Raw genomic sequence first — 18,985 nt, 5'->3', positions numbered from 1 at the left:
TTAAAAACAATCTTTTCAGATCGCTTCAATAGAAATTGTTACACATCGACGGTGATTATGGCTTATGGGCGCCCTCTGGCGATCGTTTAAAATATTACACAGACAACAAGATTTAAGCAGGTGAAGCATTTATTAGCTTGCAGAATGTGCAGGTAGAAGTGAAGTTTAACAACATGGTATGAATCAGGATGAATCAGGATAGAAAACTCTTTAATATGGAGCAAAGTAGATATGGAGTTCCAATGCCTATACTATTTGTAATCTTAACATGTATAATATGATGCATGACAGCAATATAGTTGACTGAACTATCAGAAAGATTAGAGGAGACCGTTTTGCCCAATCAACCATAGTAATTTTCCTTTTTTTTCTTAATAAGACAAACATGCATTAACATTTCCAAAATGTAATTTTGATGTATTTTAAACGTTGAAACTTGTAGATAATGAATTCAAGGCTAAAGAACGAAGGGAAACTCAGAACATTTTCATTCTCAAGCTAGTCCTGCAGAGCAGTGAAGAAACCAAGGAAAAGGGGTAACACCGGCCTGCACTGGGGGATACAGTTCTAAAACTATACACAGTATCTGAGGTGCTCACCGACAGAAACCATAACCTGAAACCCACCGAATATCACAATCCTTGCCAGCCAAGAGTTAAATAAATTAACATTTAAACTCAAAGAGCAACCCCCTCTTGTGTATTTTCTGACACACATAGGAAAGTGTCATGGTGATTGAATGTAAAACAGAGGATGATTCAGAGGGTGAGCCGCTAATAAAGCGTGAGTGGCCGCTAGGGGGCACAACCTGAAACTACAGGGGAAAAAAGCAGCAGAAATATAAAAAAAAAAACTTTGGGAAGCACTGTACCCGATAAGTTGTTCCACCTTGAGTGAAATATGAGAGGCACTGCTCTCGATACACACATTTCTTGTGCACACACACACACACACACACACACATAGACACACACAGGTAGATAAAAACTACCATCTCTTCTCTGCATTATGAAAGGCCCTGCTTCCGATAATGACAATATTTAATTATAGAAGACCCTGCTTCTGATAATGTATAACATTCTGAAAGGCATTCCGACAATGTCTTGGATTCCGGAAGACCGCACATTCCGATACTATACCTCATTATAGAAGACCCTGCTTCTGATAATGTCAATATTTAATTATAGAAGGCCCTGCTTCTGATAATGTATAACATTCTGAAGGCACTCCGACTGACAATGTGTTTGATTACAGAAGACTGCATTCCGATCATTTAGTTCTTAATAGAAGGCCATGCTTCTGATAATGGATTATGTCCTAAAAGGCGTTCTTACGGACGATGAGTTTGATTGCAGAAGACTGCATTCCGATAATGTATTCATTATAGAAGGCCCTGCTTCTTAATATGTCCTTTCATTATAGGACACTGCTACGCAAATCTCTTAAATAACAAAACGCCTTCCCCTTGATAATTGACTAATGACTTTGCAGCCAGGGCAACGTGAACAACTCCTGGTCATTACAAACCAAACAACTGCAAACTTCTGCGACGGTGTTGAAAGGTCTTGCATTTTGGGATGGCCAAATTGGAAAATTTTACGTTGCAAGGCGGTGGGCAGTTCTCTTCAAAAAATGAACTTGATGAATGAACTTGAGAGCTGAACACAACATCTTTAAAGCACATTAAATAGACCATAGGGAATCATCTAGGATGGCCCAAGAGCCCTTCATTCTCTTTTCACAATAAAAGCACCAAACAAAAAGGTGTAACAAAACAGTTGAAGCTCATACTGTGAAATTAACCGCACCTTTAGATGACATGTGTACCGCATATGGCCATGGGCTATCGACACAAATGCATTTCTAACTTGAAACGGCACTTCTTTCTTTACGCCGGGGAACCATGGTCCAGTCTCCGTGGAAACGGAGCAGGAGTGGTACTGAGGAGCAGATGCTGCTAAGGCTGAGACGGTATAACCGTCATAATTATGGAAGTCACTGCTTCCGATAACGTTGCGTAGATATATACAAAAATAAAAAAGACAAACTTAAATTATAGCGTACACTGTCGCTGATAAAATAAATATTATAAATAGTATTGAGGATGATATCACACTTAAGGTTTTAAATCAAGATCTCGTTTGGTTTTTAGTACTGCGAGTTTCGACTGATATCAATTATCTTAAGTGCAATATCCTTACAGTGCTTTCAGCAAGAGGTCTTCACGGGAAAGAGGTCTTCACGGGAAAGAAGCCTCCTCAGTAACGTACAGTGTTTGATCGGTTGCGATTAAATGCCGCAATTTACCTTTGACAGAATAAACTTTGCAGCTAGTGCCCACTAAAGTTAAACTGCAATGCTCTTTATCTGATCAATGCATCTTAACCCTAACACAGCCTTGAATCCCTCAAAATCCACACACACACACACACACACACACACACACACTTAAGAGCAACCACTCATCGTGAAATACAAGGACGCCAGCATACACATGTTTGTCTTTCTGATCAAACGAGGTGATGTCACTCTTTATAGTTTGCATAGCTAGTGACCTTGCATCCATTTTACCTAAAGTGCAGTAATGCACGTTTCATCAGAGGTGGTGCCTTCTAAACGGTTTGATTTCAGAGAAGTTACTCACACACACACACACACACACACACACACACACACACACACACACACACACACACACACACACACACACACACACACACACACACACACACACACACACACACACACACACACACACACCTTCCCACCCTCCCACCCTCCCACCCTCCCACTCTCCCACCCTCCGTCCGTCCCTCCCTCCCACTCTCCCTGCCTCCCGATCACATCTCGTTGTCCACCTCCCAGATCTGCCCGGCCATGCTGTCAGCACAGCTCTGCAGGGTCCAGGTGGCCAAGGCCAGCTGGACCTTGAAGTGCTCCATGTCGCTGGTCTCCAGCAGGGAGGCCAGAGTGTGGGCCCCGCGCCCGGCCAGCAGGTGGCGGAAGGGAGTGTCTTGAGGCGTGACGTAGGGGGACAGGAGGCATTGCTCCGCCTGGGTGGAGCGAAACGCAGAGAGGAGGGGGTTTCATCAGAAAGGGAAGGTTAACCCCTCAGGTCACTTTCTTCTGTTGAAAACGGTTGCGTTTGGGTTTCTGCAGACATTTGTTTGACACGTTTTGCCTAAAATCTATGGTCATCAAATGGTGGAAATACTATGTCAAATATAAGTCTGTACCATCACAAAAATGTGAAAACAATTGAACAGGGTGGATTTCTATCGGCTCTGTTCCCTAACCTGTGGGCATCGTTGCACTGGATGCCAAACCCCTCATCTGCTCCTTAATGAAACGTGTCTGTATTCCCTAATACTCGACATGAATTCAAATGTCTGCAATGACCAAACATATAGAAATAGACATCGGACGGGTTGGGCACGCCTTTGGATCTCAGCAGTCAGGTGAACAAAGAGATCTCTGCAACTTTGTAAAAATCAAAGTGTAACAATAGTGGGCAAGTACAAAGGCTGGAGACCATCACAGACGTCCTTATTAAACAGGGCTCCGCTGGTCTACTCACCACCATGATGCGCTCGTTGATGATTCGGCACGCCTCCGCGTCATTAAAGTCCGTGTTGAGGAAGGCTGTGTTGAGGTCGGCGGTGGCTTTGCTGTAGGAGCCGCCTGCGCTGGCGATCCAGGTGTAACTGACGTTGCTCAGCGTGCCGTCCTGCCACACACACACACACACACACACACATTTTTAAAATGCAGAGATAATTGACGGCAGGGTGCAACCAAGGTGGAAACCCACTGATTAATAATACTACAGATGATTCAACACCACAAGACCTCGCAATACGAAACCCTGGCAGCATCACATCAGGGAGCTTCCAACCCAGACGTGTGCTGGACAGACCTACCACGACCGGCCCCCACCAGGGGGCTACGCATGTGGAGCCTGTGTGCGGTTGGAGCCTGTGTGCGCGTGGACCCTGTGTGTGGTGCGTGATGGTTACCTTGGTGAGCTGGGCGATGTGGCGGACCAGTTTGCTCACTGGCTCGTCGATGGCCTCCACGTTGCGACTGAGGTCCAGCGGCAGCCTGTGGTCGTGGACGAGCCGCAGGACCATCCGTCCGGCCAGCGTTGCCGCGGCGATGGCGGTCTCGGGGGTCTTCTGGCCAGTGCTGTAATCCAGGTGGTCCTTGTTATCCAGGCCGGTGCCGTAGTAGCTGTACGCCTCTTCCTGTGCGCGACATATGGACATTGCTCATTACATTGACAGTAAATTTAATTAATCAATCTAATTTAATGATAAATTAACTGGTTCTTTAAAGTTGCTATGTCAAACAAGATTGAGCCCCTCCCAGTTGGTAGGCAAGTTTAGAATATCGTCCAGAAAACAAAACAATGACAGTGTTTTGTTCACTCTAACTGGCTGTGTAAATGTGCTAGCTTATCTCGGCATTCTGAGAGGAGTGAGTGGGAGGGGTTAGGGCTGAATGGGAGGGGTTAGGGCTGAGTGGGAGGGGTTAGGGCTGAGTGGGAGGGGTTAGGGCTGAGTGGGAGGGGTTAGGGCTGAGTGGGAGGGGTTAGGGCTGAGTGGGAGGGGTTAGGGCTGAGTGGGAGGAGTTGATGCTGAGTGGGAGGAGTTGATGCTGAGTGGGAGGAGTTGATGCTGAGTGGGAGGAGTTGATGCTGAGTGGGAGGAGTTGATGCTGAGTGGGAGGAGTTGATGGTGAGTGGGAGGAGTTGATGGTGAGTGGGAGGAGTTGATGGTGAGTGGGAGGGGTTTGGGCTGAGATGAAGGGGTTTATGGTGAGTGGGAAGGGTTTAGAGTGTGTGGGAGGGGTTTATGGTGAGTGGGAAGGGTTTAGAGTGTGTGGGAGGGGTTTCGTGTGTGTGGGAGGGGTTTAGAGTGTGTTGGAGGGCTTAAGGGTAAGTGGGAGGGGTTTGGGGTGAGTCTGAGGGGTTTGGGGTGAGTCTGAGGGGTTTGGGGTGAGTCTGAGGGGTTTAGGCTAAAAGGTAGGGGTTTAGGGTGAGTGGGAGGCTTTTGGGTCAGTGGGATGGTTTGGTGGGATTTGGGAGCATCGATACTGACAATCTTGTAAACAACGAGAGGAAGGGGCTGGCCAGCATTTCGTTTTACAGAATACGTCAGTTGTAGTGTCTGATTTGTGACCCCTGACAAAATTGCTAATTAAATCCAATAAAACAAAAGCCTTACACCCTTGGTGATGATGTGGAAGGACATGGAGGGGATGCCAGAAGAGGTGAGGAAGGGATAGGCCGGGTCATCTAGAGCCATGGGTCTCAGCCTGAGAGGAGACAAGACACAAGACACAGCTGAACAGGTCTCATCCTCCCGTTTACTATTACCATTGATTTAGCAGACGATGGATCAAAAAATATGTATTATTCATGCATCTTTTCCACCATTTATAACAACAATCCAATTGTGCCGTTATGAGTTATGAGAATGCAACCCTATTTAGTCTTACCAGTCCTTCCCTTCCAACGTATCATACACGGTCCCGGGCTCAGTTGGACTCCTCACCTGGAAACACAAACTGGGTCAGAAACCCCCACCGCTGCATCCAAACCCACACAACTAAACATTCTGCGTCATGCTTCATCGTTCAACAGAGAATCCATCTTTAGGGTTTGATCCTCAATGCACTACTTCTGCTCACATCCTTGATGGTCTTCTCGATGAGGCCGCGCAGCAGGGGGCTGGCCGAGGCCATGAAGCTGCCCTTGCCTGGAGGGGAGAGGAAAACGACACGTTAGGACCTCATCGAACACGCCGGGCAGAGACGTGAGGGAGGAGGAGCACGGGTGTGCACCGTACTCACCCATGACCACCCCGTCCAGGCTGATGTAGGTGAAGGCCTTGTGGGCCAGGGAGGGAAGGTACCCCTGTGGAGGGAGGGAGGGAGGGAGGGAGGGAGGGAGGGAGGGAGCAGCGTGGTAAGACAACCGGACCACACGCTCAGCAGCATTGCTATTTCGAGACGGAGCCTAAAGTCTGTACCTCCAGCCACTCGGTGGCGCCAACGTTTCCGTACTCCCCTGCACTCCAGCTGGCAAACACAATGGACCTCCGGGGTCGGAACTCATCTGAACGGAATGAACACACGTGGTACCGCACTTAAACAAACATTTCAGTGGTATTTACATCACAAGGAAATCAAGGCTGATATTGGATTGCTTTTAATCGGAACATGAAGACACTTTTTTTTTCTCCAATATCCACTTGACAAGAGATGGAAGGCGCAGATCTATTCAGAACATTTACTTAAACAAGTAGTTTTTTTTTGAGTCAACCACCGTAATTAGCCCGTCATCTTAACGACGGATAAGGGAACCGAATAGCGAACCTATTCATACCCGAGTCGAAACACAACATGTAACTTTGAATGGGAGCCTCGTAATTCCTCCACAGACCGGACACAGACGGCTGGTGTGGTGATGCCCTCACCTTTCTCCACCATCTCGTAGACGGCCCGGGCCAGCTCCATGAGGACGGCCGTGCCCACGGTGGACCGGGCGTAGCCGCGTCCCCACGAGTCCCTCTGGGCTCCGATGATCACGTAGCGATCTGCACACAACACAATGAGACAAAACGCACTCACCCATACAAGCCATCCTAGATGCGGCTACTGTGCATTTATCCCCAGTAAATGACATGTGCATAATGTATGTCTTTACAAACATGCATTAGAAATGGTGGAGGTAAAACACAAGCTCTACTGTTTAGAGTCGAGTGCTGCTCCACTACACCAGTTACTGCCCTGGATAGTGAGGATGTGGGACATTATTTTTGGGATAAGCACATGAACTAGTCCGCAAAATGACCCGCTTTGGACCTACCGGGGTCGACGAAGCCCTTGATGACTCCAAACACGTTGTGGAGCTCTCGGTCGACCTGGACGTTGTTGATCTCCACCGTGGCGTTGACGCTGCCTCCCAGCCTGTAGGTGACGCCACTCAGGAGTCCTGTGAAGCCGCTGTGGGCCTCCACCTCAGGCCCGCCGATGTCCCTGGACCACGAGGGAAACATGACAGCCGATAAGGTTTGGAGATCCAACGTACAGTTCGTCTTCATCGTGTGATACTGATGTTGTTATTTTCGATTAATAGGCAGGATAGTATATAATAATAATAATAATAATAATAATAGGTTGAATATTAGGAGGCGAACAAAGTTACTTTTGGCAGGGAGTTGAAATAAATATATACTGCATCTATACAATATAGTAATATGATGTGAATATTATCATTAATTATCATGTTCTCAATGTTTGTCGTCAACTGCCACTCTGTACACGAATGAAGGAAAAGGTTGCGCTACCGTAGGATGGCGGCGGCCATGCTGGCAGTGAGGGTCTGGGCAGGGATGGAGGGCAGGCCCGAGGACCTGGTGGAGAGGAAGCGGGTGTGCTTGATGGAGGGGAAGCCAGGGGTGTTGGGGTCTCCAGACCCCAGGTGGACCTGGGGGGGGGGGGGGGGGGGCAAACCAGACAGGACCATTGAGATGTGTGTGAAACAATAACCCTCTCCTTCACAGGAGATACAAAAGGCCTTTAGACAGAGAGGATTGGAGTGAGGGCAACAATAAATAAAATACGAAATGTCCAAATTAATTAATTTATCAACACTCATCATCTTCATTTTATTAATACAATTATTTATATATAAATGAAACAAACGTAATTTTCTACAAAAACTCCCAGCATTAAGCAGTGTCGGGCATTTTAACTTTAAAAAGGTGTGTGTTTCACACATACAGGAGTCCTGCCCAGACCAGCATGCAAGGAGAAGGGAGGGTTGCTACTCACGTGTCCAAAGAGCTCTGTATCGTCGTTGTACTTGTACTCCTGGGGGTCTGGGTACACCAGAACCGCAGCAGCTCCCTTGCTAGCAGCATTAGCCACCTGAAAGCACAAAAACACAGTCAGTTTGACCAGTCTTAACCATGGTCCGCCAGGAAAAGACTTCAACCACATGAATAAGAATCCAATGCAGGAGGATAGAACTTATTATTTACACCTCAAAATACCGCATGCATTCACATTTGAGCTAAACTTCATGCTAGGAATACATTTTTTCTACTCCCGTTTTGCGATATTGTTACTATAGTTATTAAAAAGGATTAACTAGGCTGGTGCCAACATACATGCTTCATGCCTTGACATGCCAACAGCCGTACCAACCTGCTGGGCAAAGCTGATCTGTGGGGAGGCGCGGATGAGCATCACACTGCCCGCCACCGCAACGCGCTTATCCTCCAGCAGGCTGAAGTCTTTTGGGCCAGCGTAGTTACCGTACACCACTTTACCCTGCACACACGGTAAGTAAAAGGAGCTTTCAGTACATTTCATTTGTACATCGTCAGATATACTTTTATGTAAGGTAGTATATCTATCAGGTAGTTGAACCATTTGTTCCGGAATTAATTTAGATGAGAACAACAGATTTTCAATCATTCTAAATACTCGAAGATGCCTTTAATAGAAAATGTACCACACGACTGCTCTTTGTATACAAAGTAGGAATTTCCTTTAATTTCTCATTATTAGGAATAAATACAAATTTGAACCTAGAGTATCCCTGCATGAGAGAATGGCAAATTATTTTTTAAACCAATAATATACTAATGTATTTTTGTGAAGCTCAACTTTGTCAACCCCAGAATCAGTACATTCAGAATCAAGACCTCCAAGTCGCTCCTATACGTTTGTGTCATACGGACTCTCAGGTCCAGATGTCCCAGACCAAATAACCATCTCACACAACACATAGATATAGAAAACGTTCAGGTTGTGGTGCGTGTCCGTTGATCTCACCTGGACGCGTCCCTTGGCGCTGTAGGCCAGGTACCCTTTAGGGTGGAACACCTCCTTACCAAACCGAACTGTGTTGGGCTGGTTGCTGTGAAGCAGAAGGTCAAGGTTGGTTTTGTGGTTCCCTCACCAAACAAACACGGTTTGCACTGGTGTGGCTGGTGCAGGTACTCAAAAAGAATGTGATAGCGTGAAGTTATTGCAAAAGAAGAGCGCTTTATGTTACGTAAACTATATTCCCATTACGAAGCTTAGTGCCAAATACTTTTGGCACTAAGCTAAAAAGGAGACATAGTATCACAGTGTGGACAAAAGCTTCATACAGAGCAAGAGATAAGAACTGTATTAATCCCAGAACAGAAATTCGGGATGAAAACCACTGGATCAACTCTCCTAGCAAATGAAAAAAAAAACTTTTGTATATGGTAGGGCTGCTCGATTATGGGAAAAATCATAATCACGATTATTTTGGTCAATATTGAAATCACGATTATTCAAACGATTATCTTTGAGTCTGAAAACGTGTTGTATTTATTCACCATGTCTCTCCCAAAAAAAACGTTGTAACTGAGAACTTTGAAATTACGCCTTAAAAAAATACACAAAATATGTGTCCAGCTGTTCTGACCTTTCTATAAATCATTAAAAAATAATAATAAAAAAAAAAATTATAATTCACAAAAAATCGGATAACTCGATTATGTTAATTTTCTGATCGTTTGACGCTAAAATCGTAATCGCGATCAAAATTCGATTGATCGCCCAGCCCTAGTATATGGCCAGATTTGAGAATGCACTGTGCTCGTCTACTAAGCAACACTCGGAGCCGATCTGTGTTAGCATTATCTGCACATTTATACAAACAGGATTAGCATCAGCCGCTCAAAGCATGTATATAATCAGGGTTAGCATTCCTTCAGCTGCATTGTATCTTATCTGGGTTAGCATGTATTAACCTGTCTTGGATCGGCAGCTGGACGTTGTTGATTCCCATCCATGGCTTCATCTCCTGCTGTTTGAACTGCAGGAGGATGCGGTTCACCAGCAGCTGGTCCTCGCTGCTTCCTGCAGTCCGGGACGCCACATCTATATCACTGCAGACAGGGGGGGGGGTCAAATGTAGATTTAGTATTCATAGTAATTAGCAGGGAATGACATTGTCATCAAGCAGCGTGTAGGGGTTAGGCATCTTGTTGACCAATGCCTGTAGGTAGACTGGGGGGACATTGAGGCTCAAACACAGGGAGGCAACTGTACACAGAACTGATTCCTGCATGAGGCTAGGCGTTAGGTCTAGGTTATCATTAATCCATTCATCCTTGATTAAACCTCCCTTAACTAGAGCCCGACCGATATAGGATTTTTAAGGCCGAAACCGATACGAATATTTTGTGATTTAAAAATCTGATATATCGGCCGATATATATATATAAAAAAAAAAAAATCCAGAAACGCACATGAATTAAGTGCCGATATATCAGTCGGGCTCTACCCTTAACCAGACTTTTGAATTCATCATTTGACAATTGATCACATAGGAGAATGCTTATCCACCAACCAAGTTACAACACAATGTCAATCCTAAAACATCAACAGTAGTCACGTTTCCATCGAAAGGTGAAGCGAATCTTTAGAAAGTTCACAAAAAAGAAATTCAAATTAGGTGCGTTTCCATCAAGCTGTTTGAGCGGAAAACTACATGCCTTCCAGGGCTTGTCGTATCCTTTTATAAGATGCTCTCTCTTATGGTTAGGTCTTGATATATAGTGGAATTGCGTTGTTGTTTTCCATCTAAAACAGCTGTAATCTTTTTTTCTTCGATGAGAGCAAGGAAAAGTTGAACCTCTTCAGCGGTCCTCACGCATATCTATTATTCACATTGGCCATCTGTTTTAAAGGATGTATTTAAAGGATACATTGTACATATTTATAATTCAAAATGCGTCCCAGCCTTTATACCACAGATACTCTAGGGTATATAGCATATAACTGCGTTGTCTGATTACAGTTTAATTCATTTTTCACAATTTACCAGCTCTCGTTTTGAAGGCTGAACAGACAATTTGACTGGAACTACTTAGTAGTTGTCCATATATCAGGTATTAATGGATGTATATATCAGGTATTAATGGATGTATATATCAGGTATTAATGGATGTATATATATCATATATATATATATATATATATATATTAGAGCTGTCAGTTAAACGCGTTATTAACGGCGTTAACGCAAACCAAATTTAACGGCGTTAAAAAAATTATCGCGCGATTAACGCAATTATTTTATTAAACAAAAAACTTTTTTTTTTTTTTTTCTTTGGCTCAAAACAAAGAAGCAGTAGCCTGACTGCTATGTTCAAATGACATTTGTTCAAAGCAGTCATTTAATTGCACTATAGGCTATTTTTTTGTATTGTCCTGTTTTGATCAGTATATGCCATCATTTGCACAAGGCAAGCCGATGCACTTCACCATGTTGATAAGAGAATTAAAATGAGAAGAATTATGGGACAAAAAAATCAAGGGATATTTAGCATAGAAAAAGAATTTGCGATTAATCGTGAGTTAACTATGACATTAATGCGATTAATCACGATTAAATATTTTAATCGCTTGACAGCTCTAATATATATATATATATATATATATACACATATCCTTTAATTATACCGTAACGCTTAAATATATATATATATATTGGCGCTACAAGTCTATGTCGGCAGCGTTGCTATGGCCGGTCGTTATGCAGTCCTGTGTTATGCAGTCCTGTGTTATGCAGTCCTGTGTTCAATGTTCAATGTTCGCTACGTCACAACTGTTTCGAAAAGTGTGTTTCCATCTCTCATTTTGCGCATTTACTCTCTTTCGCATTTGTCGAAAAAACACCTCAAGCGAGCCAAAAAACATTTTTGCGAATTAGAGGATTTTTATGCAAATGTTGGTGTTTCCGTCACAGTTTAATGATTCGATACTTCAAAATTGGCATAGAAGCAGGGGGATGGAAACGCAGCTAGAATGTCATATGGTTTCTGTGGAAAAAAAAACTTCAACGAATATCATATATAGAATCATTTTTCATTTGCTTTTCAAAAGTACCTGCGGTTGCCGATTAATACCACCTATAAGAAGCCATAACCCTTTATGGTTGTTCCCAGGGAGAATGGATCAATACATGATACAGAACCAGTACCTCAGGGCCTTAGTCAGCGTCTGGGCGTTCAGCCTCTCAGACAGCAGGCGTGTGATGTCCCTCCAATCCATAGACGGTTTCGGAGCTTCTGCAGGCACGGGCGGATTTTCCACAGACGACTGAACGGCCCCTGATGTGGTACAGCTGATTGGCTGCTGCTGAGGCTTACTGTGGCTCACGAAACCAATCAGGAGGCCTGGCAAGGATAAGGCCGCGGGCAGAGGGTAGATGAGTCAACACAAGGAAATTCTCCTTCGCAGGGTTGCCAGAGGTGTAGGCGCCTTTGAATATGTGTAGATGTGCCTCTTTTACGGTATAGCCCAACAGGTAAGACATGGCATTAGCACGAACAGGGTTAAGGGTTCGAGTCCCACTGCGACTCGAACCCCACTGCTACCCTTGCTAACAAAACTTAAACTCAAGGTATCGTTAAACAATTTGGATTTAAGTGGCCACAAGGCACACCTTCTCTATTGATGTTTTTGCCCATTAATAGGACACGTCACAAGAGGTCTAGTGCACTTTGGTGTACTTTGTTTGTTGACAATTCAACTCAAGGAACGAATGGAGATCCCACTTTATTGAGATGCACCAGTACTAACCCTGTCTTTCTGATCCCTAGAGCGACGGTGCATCGAGTCTTTTCGGTGGTCAAAGGACTTGTCTTTGTATGTAAATGTAGGACGCGGGCAAGGATGAGGAGGACGAGGGTGGGAGCTCACCGATGAGGAAGATGAGCAGGGTGCCGAGGGCCATGTAGAAGTACTGATGCCGGCGCTTGGTGGCCGGGTGGGGCTGGTAGGAGGGGTAGCCCGCGGCCGGCTGCCCGTTGACCTCTGTGGTGTCGTCCAGGGTGTCCTCCGACAGCCTGACCTCCACATGCTGAACCCCGTCCCGCTCCGGCTGCAGGGAGAACCGGCTGTAGCGGCCACCTCGGACCTGGAGGGAGGGAGGGAGGGAGGGAGAGAGGGAGGGAGGTAGGTAGAGGGAGAGATGGTGGTAGAGGGAGAGAGGGAGAGGGATGGAGGTAGAGGGAGAGAGATGGAGAGATGGTGGTAGAGGGAGAGAGGGAGAGGGATGGTGGTAGAGGGAGAGGGATGGTGGTAGAGGGAGGGAGGGAGAGGGATGGTGGTAGAGTGAGAGAGGGAGGTAGAGGGATGGTGGTAGAGGGAGGGAGCCAGGGACAGATGGAGGGAGAGGGAGAGTGATGAACAGACAGTCCAGAGGGAGGGACAGAAAAAGAGAGAGAAACAGACGAGTATGTATCAAAGGGAGACGAAAGATACATTAAGGAGAGTAAAACCAATGTACAAAGAAAACCAGTAACAAATTTGTCAAAAAGTAGATCTACAAATACAGAGAGCACATGACTCCTTCATTTAGCCTGGGGAGAGGCTAATAAAGTTAAAACATAAATCAATAAAGTACAGATAATAAAGAGAGAGAGCTAGACATCGCCTTTTGCCATTATTTTGTCTTTGAGGCATCAGTTATTAGAGGCAGGTCAGTTGAGATGTTGGAGATACCAAAATATGAACACATCCTTTTATCTCTACTTTGTTGTGGGGTCAAGCAGAAACGGCATGGATAATTTTTTTTTTCCTGAATTTCCACTGACAATCCAGCAGCGGCAGTGCACTGCTGCTGGATGCATAGGGGAAACATTGAAGAGACCTTGTAAACTAAGAGATTACATAAAATGTTACTCTGTAATGCAAAAAAAAACTAACGGAATACATAGAAGTTACAAAATAACATCCAACCCACCATGTTGTTGAACGCCGTTCTGACTCGCTCCATTGTTGACACTGTGGTTAATCCTCAAACTGGAATGTAGAAAAGGGGTCAACATAAAAACTAAACACAAAAATTAGGGAGATGGACGGATAGAGCATGGATAATGTTTGGTCGACATATAAGACTTATTTTGATTCAGGGCAGTGACAGCTCAGCATGACACACACAGTCAGTTTGATCCACAGAAGGGCCTCTTTTGGGGCCTCAAGGTCAAATGTTCCAGTTACAAATCTTCTCCACCATCAGACCAAATAGCCAACCATCAGACCAAATAACCAACAATCTTTAAAAGGTCAAGTTTCACATGACCTTTTTAAAGATTGTTGAGTCTTTACCAAAATAAAAAGAACCACTATTAAACCCAACCATCATTCTTTTAATAAGATAATAAAGAAAATAAGAAGGAACAAACAAACTAAATGAATTCCTAATCTGTAAAAATATAATCAATATTTTCTCATAGACAAGCATGCATCAGCCCCATGTTAGCCTAGAAGCTAGAAAGATTTGCAGTATGAGGAAGTTGCGGAATCCCCCACACCTTTTTGACATTTACGAGAAGTTACTTCCTCCACGACAGACTAACGGTGTAAACCACCCACAGACCCCAAGAAACGCCTTAACCGTGACAGCCTGGCATGCCTTTGGTTGATTATACCAACCTAAAGGTCATCTCAGTGAAATGCCCCATAACAAACACGGTTTAAGCCAGATAGACCCATTGGTGTTTTGAGTGAGGACAGAAGACAGAGATATACCCATTGTGTTTTTAGTTATGACATAGATGGGCTTGTGCTGTGCAAATCCTACTTTCATAACAGACCAGACCCATGGCCCATGGATGCTCACCAGACTGTCTGCGAGAAACCAGCTCTACCACTCCCCTTTACATTCGCCATTCCTGCCATAGCCGCTACATCACAGCCCATTATTGTTCCGTCAGAAAAGATATGCCCAAGTTCACCCCATTTAGACTGATTGCATGAAAACATAGAGCTTGCATGTGAAACACTGATATCATGAGCTCTTTTCAAACAGAAGGTGGCAAGTTAAAGAAAAGGAGACAAATTGTGTCATACAAGGAAGTATTTTTTTTTTTAATCCTTATAAAGTGTCCTACTGTAGAAAAGCGGTCTAAATCCAAGGCATGTCTTATTATTAAAATCCCATTCTATACATCTGTAAAGATACAAATAACTGCATATTATCATCATATGTATTCTACAGCTTCTCCCCAATAGTATGAGTATCACGTTTCCTCTCTGCACTGTAGTTATATTACTGCGACACTCAAGCACCCCCGTCAGGGATCAATAAAGTATAAAGTCATAGGCTACCTGCAGTACTGTGTCGACACAGTTCTCGTTCTTCATGGTTTAGGTTGAAACCGTTCTAGACATATGGGAAGTTAAGGTTAGCCACATCGTCTGTGTGTCAAGGTCGTGATATAGAGACTATCACCACTATGTCAGAGATCCAGGTGATATTAAATAAAAAACGATGTTGGGGAATGATAACGTTATGCTGCTGACATACTATTTAGTTTTATAAAACAGTTAGTTCCGGCCAAGTAATTTGATTGGACAAGAGGCATTCCATGAGTGCTGATATAACAGCACTTGGACATTTAAGTATACATTTATCACTTTACAGGTGTTCTCATAACCTTTAAATTATGTTATTAACAGTCTTTATGTAGCTTTGATTGCAACAACCTTTGCACCGCAAAGATTATCACGTTTCCAGACACAACATTGGAGTTCAATTATGAACAGTAAGAAGGGTCAACAGAGGACGAAGAGAACGTAACGTAACATGTAGACCTATTCAAAGTAGCAAGCTAGTGTGTCTATGTGTTGCTTGGCAACCGTTCACTCCCATTCCAGTTGCAGATCTATTTGGGTCAACAAACAAATCATAATCCATTGTTGCTTATTACTGTAATCTAATAAACTGTGCATGTAGATGTAGAACTGTTGTATAATATCACACTACTCTCAACCATGCAACATTTGCCATTTTATAAATCCACTGCATGAAAAGTAGGATCTTTGTCAGTTAGCAGCACTATAAATTCCCCTTGAAGTTCAGGTTCACGCACGGCTCTTCAGAAAGCTACTGGGAACTGCCAGGTAATGTTAAGATTAGAGTTTAGATTTCTGGCAGGTAGACAAGCCTGAGAAGCTTGCCCAGCCAGTCTAAGTGAGGCTTTCACCTGTAAATGAAAACGCTAGGAGCTACACAAAATTGTAGGGACTACAAAATTCTATTTGCCATAGAAAAGGTCATTTTAATAGATTTTCCTTATGCTTTGATGAATTACCTTGGATGCCTCTAACAATGATGGACAATGTTATAAAAATTACACCCATTCACACCTAGCTAAGTGTAAATGACCCTCCGCCCTCGCCCACAATTATATATCGTCATTCACAATTTATGGCACATGCACACTTGACAGGCTGTAAATGGCAATTAACTGCCGGGAATTAGTGAAGTTCAAAGGCATTCACAGAAGCAGGGAAACTCTTTTCCTTGCAGTAATCACTCACAAAGAAGCACAGTGAGGTTTAGTACAAATCAAGTCCATACGAGATGGACCATATGAAAGTTTGGGTTATTCCATTAACTTCACAGGATTTTCTCCAGTCAGCCTGTAATGTGTCTACAAACACACTCAACGAGACAGGTTGTGAAATATAGTTACTACCGTGCAAGCTTCCCTGAACAAATCTACCCGCAGCACTTCCTTCTGTTGAGCATGTGGCCTTACCGGTTCGTGTTCGTGTGTGTGTGTGTGTGTGTGTGTGTGTGTGTGTGTGTCAGTTATACATTTCAATGTACTTGTTTGACCAAATAGTTAATACAGGAGCTGCTATTACGTCATTACTCAAGAAGTAATACTCTGACGTAATAACTTTAAGTGAACTGCAGGAAGTAATGAAAATAGTTGGACAGGACGACTGCGGGGAGCCTCAATACAGGGTCGGAGTGACAAGGCATTAAGGGCAGCCTCGGTCCTCAATGCATCAGATAGCAGATAATATGGTTTAGATTCGACCCAAGTGTAGTGCTGCCAGATCCGGCAACGCTGCCAAAGTGCTTCTTATTCCCGGCTGGTCAGCCTCATGGACCTCATGCAGATGGGGAGGAAATGATGCAACCTCCCCTCCTCCGGTCATCTTATAACCGCAAATAATCCCCACTCAATGGTGTGTTGTTCCAGGAGAGACTAGCTGGAGGCAACCAATGCTGACTCCAGCTCTCCAATATAAATGGAGACAGCTCTCCATTTATATTGTCTGACAACTTGCTAAGTGCGCCATACAGAAAACCACCACAGCTCCCCAGCGTTTCATGCAAGTGAACCCGGGAAACGACTCAGAACCTGAACATATATACGATAAAATAAGATATGGCCGCCGAACACGTCAAAACTGTCACAAGCAGCAGCAGCATCCTCTGAATGAACCAAGTCGACTACTGCAGTTACTTGTTTGTAAACGGCAGAGGCAATGCTAACACAGAAATATACTTATTTAGCATTAACATACTTTAGATATATGGAGATACGTGCAGATAATACGTTATTATAGTCTCCTCACCTTTATTGAAAGTAGCGTCGACAGCCGTAACTGTGAAGTAGCGCGCGGCAACCTCTGATGTCCTTACGGCGCGGCTACTTCCGCACCACGTGTTGAATTTTCCTCGCACGTAGGCGCCTCTTGTCCTTGTCCATTCATCACCGTACAACGACACAGGTGGATTACAGGCCACGTCATTGGTGGGGATGACATACAATTTATTGTTAGATCAATCATTCAGCTATCACGTTAAGATCAGGCCCATTGCGTTCTATTCGTGGCAGTAGTTCATGGGAACTACTGCCACACAAAGAACACTATTTAACAATTAGGCTACAACATTTTGGATTGAGCTGAATTTAAATCAAGTCAAGATCATTGAAGAAAGGTTATTTACATATTAGAGGCAAGATGTATTATTATATTTGAATATTTTCTAAAGTGCACGTCTTTTAATTGTCAGACGTACTGGGACCTGACATTATTATGACTAGACGCAAGCAACTATTTAGGGCATAATATTTTATATGAAAACAAAATGTTGGACAAAAACCAAGACAAAGATATGCCTACTAGAAGCAATAATTCCATGGTAATGATATAAAAATAAAGCAAATCCAAATATATAGAACATCCATAGTCGAATTATGTGCTGAAGCAGTTATCTGCAAAGGTCAAAGTTTATTAAACAATTGAGTTTGGTAAGGTTATAACGTCACGTATGACTTTTTCGAAAAACTGGGATGGAAAGAACCTCCTTCGTACTGCGGGTGTCAGAATGGAGCTCCGGTAGCAGCAGGGTGGAGAGCTGATATGCTGGCTGGTGGAAGTCCTGTGTTATGGTCTGGGAGCTGTCCGCCCGTCGGGTCTGATAGCAATGCCGCGTAAGACCTCACCATGAATACATATATATATATATATATATATATATGTATATATATATACATATATATATATATGTGTGTATATATATATATATATCGAGAGAGAGATGTAATTGATACAAAAGTCTCAATTTGAAAAAAATCTATTGTCACTTTTTTCCGCACACCTTTATAGTCTCAATCCTTTACCTTTCACCATATCAGAAAAATGTGCTGCCTTCACACAAGCACATTGAATTGTGTGCGCGTGTGTGTGCGTGTGTTTGTTTGTTTGTTTGTTTGTTTGTTTGTTTGTTTGTTTGTTTGTTTGTTTGTTTGTTTGTTTGTTTGTGTGTGTGTGTGTGTGTGTGTGTGTGTGTGTGTGTGTGTGTGTGTGTGTGTGTGTGTGTGCGTGCGCCTCAGAGTGTGTGAGCGCGTGCATGTATGCGTGTGCGTGTGTGTGAGAGAAAATTTTCTTCCATTACTTTTTCCATACCAATAGAGCCAAATTAATTGAAATGAATTACAAGAGACTATATTCAAAGATTATAAAGATTATATTTAAAAAGGGAAAGCTAAGATACACCTTTCATCTATGGTTTTCCATTAGCAATGATCACTTGCTTCATCGACCACACGGTGGCATATAAAAACCTGCCCTCCGTGTGGCGTGTCCGACTTGAAAATGTATCGCGAGATTTAGG

The 18,985-nt window shown here is 43.7% G+C and overlaps 1 protein-coding gene across 1 annotated transcript; it reads right to left on the bottom strand.

Annotated features, from left to right (window-relative positions):
• Positions 1 to 111: 111 nt before the first annotated feature.
• On the bottom strand, positions 112 to 17,561 carry tfr1b (transferrin receptor 1b). Its single transcript, XM_060045693.1, has 19 exons — positions 17,440 to 17,561; positions 13,805 to 13,863; positions 12,760 to 12,976; positions 12,038 to 12,233; positions 9,801 to 9,938; positions 8,848 to 8,932; positions 8,215 to 8,340; positions 7,840 to 7,935; positions 7,353 to 7,492; positions 6,872 to 7,041; positions 6,480 to 6,599; positions 6,033 to 6,118; positions 5,854 to 5,917; positions 5,692 to 5,759; positions 5,500 to 5,555; positions 5,226 to 5,316; positions 4,017 to 4,244; positions 3,578 to 3,727; positions 112 to 3,053 (listed from the first exon to the last, which is right to left on the bottom strand). Exons 2-19 carry the CDS (start codon positions 13,835 to 13,837, stop codon positions 2,841 to 2,843), a joined length of 2,277 nt encoding a protein of 758 aa, XP_059901676.1. The 5' UTR covers positions 13,838 to 13,863; positions 17,440 to 17,561; the 3' UTR covers positions 112 to 2,840.
• Positions 17,562 to 18,985: the final 1,424 nt, after the last annotated feature.

The sequence above is a fragment of the Gadus macrocephalus genome, chromosome 23 (genome assembly GCF_031168955.1).
Source record: "Gadus macrocephalus chromosome 23, ASM3116895v1".
NCBI classification, from domain to species: Eukaryota; Metazoa; Chordata; class Actinopteri; order Gadiformes; family Gadidae; genus Gadus; species Gadus macrocephalus.
Note: the sequence above shows the minus strand (reverse complement) of the source record. Positions and strands in the feature narration are given on the sequence as shown.

Excerpts from the sequence above, each read along its gene's own strand:
- tfr1b (XM_060045693.1), bottom strand. The coding sequence starts at position 13,837 with ATGGAGCGAGTCAGAACGGCGTTCAACAACATG. Across the intron at positions 7,936-8,214 it reads AGATCAGCTTTGCCCAGCAG|GTGGCTAATGCTGCTAGCAA; the intron begins GTTGGTACGGCT and ends TTGTGCTTTCAG. Across the intron at positions 5,918-6,032 it reads GCGCCACCGAGTGGCTGGAG|GGGTACCTTCCCTCCCTGGC; the intron begins GTACAGACTTTA and ends CTCCCTCCACAG.